This window comes from Mandrillus leucophaeus, unplaced genomic scaffold (genome assembly GCF_000951045.1).
Source record: "Mandrillus leucophaeus isolate KB7577 unplaced genomic scaffold, Mleu.le_1.0 Scaffold296, whole genome shotgun sequence".
NCBI classification, from domain to species: Eukaryota; Metazoa; Chordata; class Mammalia; order Primates; family Cercopithecidae; genus Mandrillus; species Mandrillus leucophaeus.
Window position 1 is genome coordinate 2,995,331 of NW_012103098.1, and position 11,224 is coordinate 3,006,554.

At 43.1% G+C, this 11,224-nt stretch overlaps 1 protein-coding gene across 1 annotated transcript in view; it reads left to right on the top strand.

The window, feature by feature from the left end:
* WDR82 (WD repeat domain 82) overlaps nt 1-11,224 on the top strand; it is a 36,332-nt gene that overhangs the window by 6,733 nt on the left and 18,375 nt on the right. Inside the window, exons 2-4 of the mRNA XM_011986284.1 lie at nt 1-135; nt 6,091-6,188; nt 9,911-9,977. Coding sequence (XP_011841674.1) covers nt 1-135; nt 6,091-6,188; nt 9,911-9,977 — 300 coding nt within the window. The remainder of the gene's footprint in view (nt 136-6,090; nt 6,189-9,910; nt 9,978-11,224) is intronic.

An 11,224-nucleotide genomic window follows, 5' to 3' on the forward strand; every position in this document is an offset into this window, starting at 1 on the left:
GAGCTTCCGCGTCGCTAAGGTGTTCCGCGAAAACTCGGACAAGATTAACTGCTTCGATTTCAGCCCCAACGGCGAGACGGTCATCTCGAGTAGCGACGACGACTCCATCGTGCTCTATGACTGCCAGGAGGGCAAGTGAGTGCGGCGGAGGCCCTGGGCCCAAGTCTCAGTGCCTCCCTCCCTCCGGTGGCCCAGCACTGGTCCCTGGGCCCGCCCTCCGTCCCAACTTCAGCCCCCGGCCTATTTTGCACGCGTTCCTGCCAGGGCCGCCTCCACCCCGCAGCCGTCCAGGAGACCTTTTATTTTTTCTTATTAAAAAAAATTACGATAGTCATAATTTTATAATAGCATTCTTATTTGTATGTTTTCGGTCTCCTTTGAGCGCTATGCATCGCTTGCCAAACCCCACCTTGACCTTGACCTTTAAACGCCCGGTCCGCCCACCGTGGGCCCAGCAGGTAGCGTTTTCAGCTTCTCAGGCTGTCAGAGGTGCTGGTCTGCTCCGGCCTCGACGCAGGACTGCAGGGGCTGCTCTCCTGCCTCCTTCGGCAGCGTCAGCTCGCTCTTCTGCCCTCTCCGCTGTGACCTCGATTCCGCCCTGGCACTCCGCCCATCCCCTGCCCCTCAGCTTCCCGCGGCCTTTCTGCCGTCAGACAGCGTGGGTTGCAGTTCTTAGCTGTCAGGATTTATTTGTTGTGCCTCTTTGAGCCCCCTTGCTTTTTCTTCGTGCTCGTAGCCTTTCTCTTATTCCTTCAAACTCGGTACCCACGTTCATAAGTGAACTTTTCAGCAACATCTAAAACTTCTTTTTGCCACACACAAACGAACTTGGTCTTCCCATCCTGACCTGAATGTGAGCTTCCGTTAAAACAAAGCAAGCATCGTAGAACAATTTCAGGTTTCCTTTCATACTTTTTTTTTCTATTACACTTTTTGGTCCACTTTGAATTCCAATTCTGATCATGAAACTTTTATGTTGCCACAAGTCATCTGGAGACCCACCATACCTGCATCTTTTCGCAAAATCTAAGCACAGCACTTTGACTTTTCCCCTGGGGGTCCTTGTCAGCCCCCTCACCGCACGCCTGTGGACTTGCAGCTCCTTGGAGCCAAAACTAGTTTAGATTAAATTTGTTTTACCCTTAGCCACCTTCCCCAAGAAGGCTCGCTGATGTTTGGTTTAATTCGGTGACCTCTGGTTTTGTCAGACTTGATTTTGTTACCTAGTAACAGATACTATTATTATTATTGTGAGGTCTTGGGTTTTTTCCTACCTTCTCCAGCTGTTCCTTTTGCCTTTTTTTTTTTTTTTTTAAACTGGTGTCTTTCTTTTGGAACGTATCTCTTCATTTGTGAATTTGATTATCTGAAATAATGCTAGTTTGGACTGAGCTATAATGGTATCCCCCCTAATTTTTTTCCCACTGGGACTGTGAGAAAATATTACGTAACTGGCTCTGGATCTGCCTGCAGTATGTGGCAGAGTGGTCTGCAGTGGTGGTCTTAAGGAAGAGGGAATTGTTAGCTGAACAAATACTTAGTTATTTGAGTCAGTGTTACTCCTTGAGTAGATAGATTTCTGTCCTGGTCTGGTCACTTGAATCAGTTTAGAAGAGGAAGTAACACTTAAAGGTGTGGTAGTAGGGTTGGCATTGTGGGGTCCTGGAGGAGTAATTTGAAGCTGGCTTGCATGAAATGTTTAGTGCTTTTGCACAGGTTAGAACCTCTTCCCAGAACCTCAGGATGGAGATAGATATCCTCATTTAAAGAAAATGAAGGTTGTGATAGCCTTTCTTTGCAGTTTGTCCCCAAATTTGGCATAATTTTTATTTGGGAAGGATGACCTTGATGTGAAGTCCTGTCTTTTTTTTTTTTTCCTTGTGTTTTTGGGACAGAGTCTCCCTCTGTTGCCCAGGCTGGAGTGCAATGGCATGATCTTGGCTCACTGCAGCCTCTGCCTCCCGGGTTAAAGCGATTCTCCTGCCTCAGCCTCACAAGTAGCTGGGATTACAGGCGCCTGCCACCATGCCCTGCTATTTTTTGTATTTTTAGTAGAGACAGGTTTCACCATGTTGACCAGGCAGGTCTTGAACTCCTGACCTCAAGTGATCCACCCGCCTCGGCCTCCCAGAGCTGTCTCTTATACACATCTAGATGTGTATAAGAGACAGTTCCTAGGCTGGAGTGCAGTGGTGTGATCTTGGCTCACTGCTGCAACCTCTGGCTCCTGGGTTCAAGCACTTCTTGTGCCTCAGCCTCCCGAGTAGCTGGGATTACAGGCGCCCATCACTATGCCCAGCTAATTTTTGTATTTTTAGTAGAGATGAGGTTTCGCAATGTTGGCCATGTTGGTCTCAACGCCTTACCTCAATTGATCCACCCACCTCGGCCTCCCAAAGTGCTGTGATTACAGGCGTGAGCCACTGCACCTGGCCCTTTTTATTTTATTTTTTTTAAAGACAAAGGTCTTCCCCTGTTGCCCAGGCTGGAGTGCAATAGCATGCTTATAGCTCACTAAAGCCTTCATCTTCCGGGCTCAAGCGATCCTCCCACCTCAGTCTCCAAAGTAGTTGGGCCTACAAGCACTTGCCAGCTTACTTGGTTATTTTTATTTTAGTGGTGACAAGGTCTCACCAGGTTGCCCAGCCTGGTCTCAAACTCCTGAGCTCAAGGATCCTCTCACCTAGGCCTCCCAAAGTGCTGGGATTACAGGTGTTAGCTACTGTGACTGGCTGAAGGCATAGTATCTTTATTAGATGACCCTAATGTTAGAATTTGGGAGTTTGAAAATGGCTAAAGCAAGATTTTGTATGCTTAGTATTTTCCAGTTTACTGGTCATTTAAATTTTCTTTATAATGGAGTTCGCCCGTTGAGTGATATTTCAACTTGGAAGAATATAAAGGATATTGTTTGTGGTAGGTGAAGCAAATTACTCAAAGCGAAAGGTTAATACTGTTTTCCTTGTTGATGCTTGATCACCAGAATTGGTTGGAGGAAGGAAGCTTACCAAAATATTTGAAAAATGCCATGCATGTATTTGTAAGACCCACATGGATGCAGTACAATATAATCTTGCTTTCAAATTAGGAAGTGAGTCCAGGTGAGGTGGCTCACACTTGTAATCCCAGCACTTTGGGAGGCCAAGGCGGGCGGATCGCCTGGGTCAGGAGTTCAAAACCAGCCTGGCCAGTGTGGTGAAACCTGTCTCTACAGAAAAATACAAAAATTAGCTGAGCCTGGTAGCAGGGGCCTGTAATCCCAGCTACTCAGGAGGCCAAGGCAGGGAGGCAGAGGTTGCAGTGAGCCAAGATTGTGTCACTGCACTCCAGCCAGGGTAACAGTGAGACTCTGTCTCAAAAACATAAAAATAATAAAAATCAAATTAGGAAATGAAATGAGGCAATAGATTTCTGTTATTAGGAAAAAAAATCTCAGGTTAGTGTTTCTGATAAATTTGAGACAAATAGACCAGATCTAAGTGGAACCAGAAGTTTTCCTTATATTATTCCGTTTTAACTTGTCAAGTTAGAGTTGGCTTTTCACGTTCTTTTTTTTTTTTTTTTTTTTTTTTTAAGACAGAATTTCGCTCTTGTTGCCCAGGTCGGAGTGCAATGGCGCGATCTTGGCTCAATGCAACCTCCACCTCCTGGGTTCCAGTGATTCTCCTACCTCCGCCTCCTGAGTAACTGGGATTACAGGTGCCTGCCACCACACCTGGCTAATTTTTTAAATTTTTAGTACAGACGAGATTTCACCATGTTAGCCAGGCTGGTCTCAGACTCCTGACCTCAGGTGATCCACCCACCTTGGCTTCCCAAAGCGCTGAGATTACAGGCGTGAGCCACTGCGCCTGGCCAGATTCTGTTTTTACTATTGTAAATGGGATGAAATAACTGATGTAAACTTCTTCCACTGGTAGAAGCAAAGTCAACTATCTAGAGAGTAAGTATATAGCCACACACTCAGATTCCCTCACTGGTTACCACACAGTAACACACATCAGAACCCCAGACAGTGGACTTGGCAAAGTAGCCTTTGCCGATCTTTTTAGGAGTGAAGTATTATTTCAGTAAAGGTAAGAATGTGGAAAATCCAGTGCATTTGTAGTGAGAAGTCTTTTGGAAATGGGTTTCATGTAGGGAAACCCTTGGCCTCACTTTAACAAAAATTGAAAGTGCAAATAATTGACTTCTTAAAGACTGCTTGAGTCATGTGATTGTTTCGTATCTAGATTCTGAGAGGATTTTACATTGAGAGGGTCAGCTTTCCTTTTCATAAATTGGAACTCTTGGTTAACATTGGTACAGGATTTATGAAATCCTTCTAAAGACCTAAATGTAGGACATTATGTTAAAGGCTTGCTTGTTTTCTGAAATGGTCATATTGGAGAGTTGTTTTAGCATGTGAATCTAGATTTACATAGATAATTAAGTCTCAAATTTTTCTTTTTCTTTTTTGAGATGGAGTCTCGCACTGTTGCCCAGGCTGGAGTGCAGTGGCGCTATGTCAGCTTATGCAATCTCTGCCTCCCAGGCTCAAGCGATTCTCCTGCCTCAGCCTCCAGAGTAACTGGGACTACAGGCGCGTGCCACCACGCCCGGCTAATTTTTGTATTTTTAGTAGAGATGGTTCTTCGCCATGTTGGCCAGGCTGGTCTCAAACTCCTGACCTCAGGTGATCCACCCTCCTCGGCCTCCCAAAATGCCGGGATTACAGGCGTGAGCCACCGCGCCCGGCCTAACATTTTTCTAATTTAACCAGTATGTGTTAGGGTTTTTGGTTAAAGGTTCTGTTGAGATCAGTTTTAGCCTTGCTCTTCAAGGTTCTGTGGAGGGAGACATTTAAGGAACTTCAACAAATGGAGATTGGTAACCTCTAGCTTGGAAATGTGTGATTTTTTGTCTGTTTGTTTTTGAGGTAGAGTCTCACTCTCTCGCAAAGGCTGTATTGCAGTGGCACGACTCTTGGCTTACTGCAACCTCTGCCTCCTGGGTTCAAGGAATTCTCCTGCCTCAGCCTCTCGAGTAGCTGGGATTACAAGTGCGTGCCACCACACCCGGCTAATTTTTATATTTTTAGTAGAGATGGGGTTTCATCATGTTGGGCCGCTCTCGAACTCCTGACTACAGGTGATCTGCCTGGCTCGGCCTCCCAAAGTGCTGGGATTACAGGTGTGAGCCACCACCTTGTGGCCAGAAATGTGTGATTTTACATTAAAGTAAAAACAAAGGAACTATTTAACTGGTTTTGCTAGAGAAAGTTAGGCTTGCCTTCTAAAAGGCTCAGCAAGTGCTTTTGACCTGTAGGATAGGAAGGAAGGATGTCTTCTGCAAGAGCAGGTTACATTAGCAAAGGCAAGCAGTTTTTGCATTTGGTGTCAGTCCCTCTTTGTTGTAAGTTAGGACTTGTTTTGTGTGCTTTTCTTCCCAAGTAGATGTACAGCCAGGCATCACTTAGATGGGGATCATTATGTGAGTTTTTGTTGCACAGCGTCATAGAGTGTACTTACACAAACCTGATGGTATAACCTGTACATACCTAGGCTGTGTGGTATGGCCCATTGCTCCTAGGCTACAAACCTGTACAGCATGTTACAGTACTGAATACTGTAGGCAATTATAATACAGCATTGTTTGTGTATCTAAACATAGAAAAGGTACAGTAAAACAGTATAAGGAATTTTAAAAATGATACATCTGTTGTAGAGGGCAGCTCCATTATGATCTTATGAGACCATTATCCTATGTGCTGTCTGTTGTTGATAAAAATGTCATCACATGGCACATGATTGTATATTTTCTCAAAGCTTACTTTTGAACATTGTAGTAAAGACTGAATTGAATCGCCAGATTTACTTTTACTTCCTACCTAACCTTGCCATTAGGTGTTCTAAGGTGGAAGGCTTCTTCAGATGGCTGTTGATTGAGGGTTGTTTTTTCCCTTTTGGAAGAAATTGTTTCTTTCCAGTGTTAGAACTTACCAAAAATCCTCACCTTTGCTACGTCATTCAAGTGCTTCTCTTTATGTGGGTATCCCAGATTTTGATGATGGAGAATGTTTATGACTTTCTCTTTCTATTTTCTTATCAGACCAAAGAGAACCCTGTACAGTAAGAAATATGGCGTGGACCTCATCAGATACACTCATGCGGCAAACACAGTTGTTTACAGCTCTAACAAAATAGACGGTAAGCAAGCCTTCTTTTTAGGAAGTTAAGGTCGTGGTTTCCTTTGTTAAATAGTTTGTGGAATCTTTGTGACTACTTCTGCTTTGACTATAGTTACTTTAGTTTAAATATTTTCATATAATGTTAGTAATGTTAATTACGTTGTTTTGACTGAAGGAATGCTGGAAGCAAGCCATTAGCACTTTTGAAGGACTTGAGACTGAGTATGAAGAGTCTCCAATTTAGAGAGGGGAGTGGAAAAATGAAGCAACGAATTGTATTTATGATTTGTACTTCCTTAAACTTAAAAGAACACTTTTAAAGCCGAGCGTGGTGGCTCACGCCTGTAATCCCAACACTTTGGGAGGCCGAGGTGGGCGGATCACTCGAGGTCAGGAGTTCAAGACCAGCCTGGCCAATATGGTGAAACCTCGTCTCTACTAAAAATACAAAAGTTAGTCGGGCACAGTGGTGTTCGCCTATAATCCCAGCTGCTCGGGAGGCTGAAGCAGGAGAATCGCCTGAACCCCGGAGGCGGAGGTTGTGGTGAACCAAGATCCCGCCACTGCACTCCAGCCTGGGCAACAGAGCAAGATTCCATCTCCAAAAAGAACACTTTTAGAACAAAGAAAAGGAAAGAACACTTGACACACAGCAAGTGATAACAGGACTTTTTCTTTCAAAATGATAGAGATTTCAGAAAAGTTTCACAAATGCTTGAACTATGATAGTTTAAGGGAAGTTAGAACAGTTTGGGTATTTTCCCAACCTTAGTCACCTCTGATTCCAGGAATGTTTTTTGATCTAAAGAGTAAAGAGTTACTCTTAGAAATTGAACTTGTGAGTTTCTTTCTATTATAAACAGTCTCTGTTTTTACCTGCATTTCTCGAGATAAGTCCTAAGAGATTGTCTTGGTAACTGAACTGTAACACTTATTTTCATGTTAGGATTCTTTAATTTTTTAATTTTTGTTTCTTTTTTATTTATTTTGTTTTGTTTTGTTTTGTTTTTTTGAGACGGAGTCTCACTCTGTTGCCTAGGCTGGAGTGCAGTGGCGTGATCTCAGCTCGCTGCAACCTCCACCTCCTGGGTTCAAGTAATTTTCCTGCCTCAGCCTCCCAAGTAGCTGGGAGTACAGGTGTGTGCCACCATGCCCAGCTAATTTTTTGTATTTTTAGTAGAGACAGGGTTTCACCATGTTAGCCAGGATGGGTCTCGATCTCCTGACCTTGTGAGCCACCATGCCCAGCCTATTCTTTATTCTTTTGAGACCGAGTCCTGCTCTTGTTGCCCAGGCTGGAGAGCAATGGTGCAGTCTCGACTCACTGCAACCTCAGCCTCCTGGGTTCAAGCGATGCTCCTGCCTCGGCCTCCCAAGTAACTGGTATTACAGGCACCCACCAAAACGCCCGGCTAATTTTTGTATTTTTAGTAGAGTTGAGACTTCACCATGTTAGCCAGTTGGTCTCGAACTCCTGACCTCAAGTGATCTGCCTGCCTCAGCCTCCCAAAGTGCTGGAATTACAGGTGTGAACCACCATGCCTGGCCAGGATTCTGTTTTTAAACTTATTTCAGTGGTTTACTGATGATCATCTCACATTTTGCAGTAAGGATTTTTTTAGGCCAGGCATAGTGGCTCATGCCTGTAATCCCAGCACTTATGGAGGCCTTGGAGAGTGGATCACTTGAGCCCAGAAGTTTGAGATGAGCCTGGGCAATGTGGGGAAACCCCGTCTCTACAGAAAATACAAAAATTAGCCAGGTGTGATGGGATGTGCCTGTAGTCCCAGCCACTTGTAAGGCTGAGGTGGGAGGATTGCTTGAGTTCTGGAGGTCTAGGGTATCGTGAACTGTGATCACACCACTGCACTCCAGCCTGGGTGACAGAGCGAGGCTCCATTTCAAAAAAACAAAAAGGATTTTTCTAATGTCATTCCACAAGGATGGCGTATACTGCTATTTTGGCTATACCTATCTCAGAGCAGATTGGGTGGACGTCTTTTTTTTTTTTTTTTTTTTTTTTTTTTTTTTTTTTTAAATGAGACTCTTCTGCCTGTACTTGATTTTTAGTAAGTATATCACTTCTACTTTCCATGCCTGTATTTCAGAAGTGGTTTTCTAAGGAAGCAGCGTAGTTAATGATTTTGGACAAGAATGTAAAACCTTAGGATCCTGAGGAAACATGTCTATGTGATCATCTGAATGACTGGTTTATTTCTTCTGTTGGGCTGTTTTTCTGAGTGATTAAATGAGGATTCTCCAAATGTGGTGCAAGATGAGGCAAATGTGTGGCACTTGTAGCTTTGCTACCAGGCCTCTGCTGTGAGGATGTTCCCTTTCCTGTCTCAAGTGCATCCTGAAGAGTTCCTCCAGCGCTCCGTTTCCTTTTGCCTGATTCCAGGCTGAGGTAGTAGTTTGTACAGTTTGAGGGTCTATGATACCACCCGGTACAGGAGATAACTGTACAGGCCACTGCCTTGCCAGGAACAGCGCGCCAGCTGCCAAGTGGGGCTGAGAGGATGGCGTCGCCCTGCTCATCTCTGGGAAACCAGGTAATGGGAAGGAAGTCTTTTTCTTCTTAGGGCAGGTGAGTCATTGTTAGCAGTAGAATAACTAGAAATACTTAGTAGTTGTCATTCAATAAGTTTGAAGATGTTTTCAAGGAAAATTGTGTAGTGTTGAAGCTATGGAATATACAAATATCCCTATTCCCCCTCCCAAGTTAAATGCCCTCTTATTAGAAAGCACCCCTGTGAACCCCTGGGATGACTCAATGCTTTCAACCCCTTTATTCCTATGTTCTGTTTGCCTTCAGAATGTTCTTTCCATGCTTTTCTTTCTGCATTTTGGTACCATTTTCCCTTAGCTGTTTCTCAACAATTTTTCCTTATTCCTAGTCTTTTTAAGGGGATAATACTTTCCTCTTTTGTAGTTTTATTCTTTATGGCACTTCATTTCTCTATCGCCACCATCTTTTTTGTTTGTTTACTCTTTCAGATAGAATCATTTGGTTAAGAGTGTTTGTCTTATTTTTCCCCAAGCACAAATCTCTGATTGTTCCTTTCTTTAATATTGTCAAAATCTCACTGCTATTACTCATTGGTATAAGGATTTGATTTTTTTAATGTCTTAAGATCTTTTTAACCCAGGTCTTGACATCACTTCTCTGACCTTATGTTTATTTTCATTGTAATTTGTGTATCCAATTGAAGAATGTTCAAATGTTCAAGAGGGTGGGTTAACACACTGATAGAGAACTCTAGACAAAAATTGCTGCTAGGATTCAACCTGATCTTCAGTTTTAACTGCCATGGCTGCTCACCTCTTTAAGTCTGTTTGCTTAACAGCCACATATTTTTCTTTAAGGTTTGCCATTCTGTGGACACTAGACCAATATCTAAAATTATTATGTGTGCTTTACTCGTTTTGTTTTTTGGCCAGGGTATATTTGCAGGGCGCGAGTTGCATTGTAATTATGAAGAAGCCAAATTGGTAATATAATGTGTTTTCAAACATTGCTTTCCATGCCATCAACTTAAGAGCTCTGCTTTTGAGTTAGGTGAAATCTACATGCCCACTCTTCAGCTGCAGAGTAGAATTATTCACCATTATTTATTCATGCCTTGCTTGGGATATATAGAAGATAAGGGATTATTTGACCTTGTCCTTTCAAGATGAAAATGCAAAGTAAGTTTATTTTAAACAGTATGATATCATCATACCTTGTTTGTCTTTTTACAGATACTATTCGTTACTTGTCCTTGCATGACAACAAATACATCAGATACTTTCCTGGACATAGCAAAAGGTAAGACCCATGTATTATAGAAGCAGATAGTTCTTTTATCCCTGAGTTTACCCAGAGAATAGAAGGCTAGAGAGAGCTTATTAGTGAACTGAAGCTACTTCCTCACTACTATTTGGCATTCTTCATCTTCTCTTAAATAGTCAACTCTTGATCTACTAAGGTTATAGAGGTGCGGGGGTAGGTGTTCAGAGATATCTCAGTTAAAATATAACTAGGCCCCGTGCAGTGGCTCACACCTGTAATCCCAGCACTTTGGGAGGCCGAGGCAGGCAAATCACTTGAGGTCAGGAGTTTAAAACCAGCCGGCCAACATGGTGAAACCCCATCTCTACTAAAAATACAAAAATTAGCTGGGTATAGTGGCGGGCACCTGCAATCCTAGCTACTTGGGAGGCTGAGGCAAGATAATCGCTTGAACCTAGGAGGCGGAGGTTGCAGTGAGCCGAGATCGCGCCACTGCACTACAGCTTGGGTGACAGAGGGAGACTCTGTCTCATATACCTATATCTCTATATATGTATTTCTAGTTGTATATATTTTATATATATAATGTGGGTTACATATAATTTTATGTAAAATTTTATATAATTATATATAATTACATATATATATATATGTATGGTAACCCAGGATGGTTTTGATTGGTATGGAGCCCTGACAGGAGATAGCCTGAGAGCCTCCTGTTAGGAGTTACACTTCCAGGCCGGGCATGGTGGCTTAATGCCTGTAATCTCAGCTCTTGAGGGCAGATTGCTTGAGTATAGGAGTTCGAAACCAGTCTGGGCAACATGGTGAAACCCCGTCTCTACAAAAAAAAATACAAAAATTAGCCAGGAGTGGTGGTGTGCGCCTGTAATTCCTACTACTTGGGAGGCTCAGGCATGAGAATTGCTTGAACCTGCGAGACAGAGGCTGCAGTGAACCAGGGTGGCGCCACTGCACTCCATCCAGCCTGGGTGACAGAGCAAGACCCTATCTCAAAAAAAGAAAAAAAAGGTTGCACTTCCAATTGGGCAGGCCATTGTGTTGCTGAAATAAGAAGGCAGCTGAAACTATAGTTTCAGACAAAGGATGGCTCATGGTAAGTAGATGTTTTTGCTTGTTTGTATTCAAATTAATGTTCACAAATGTACTATTTGTAATTAAGAGTTGATGCAGTTGTTTCAAATCCTTTCCAATCTTCCCAATTATTCACCCTCTTGACCTCCTGATTTTTTTTTTTTTTTTTCGAGACAGAGTCTCGCTCT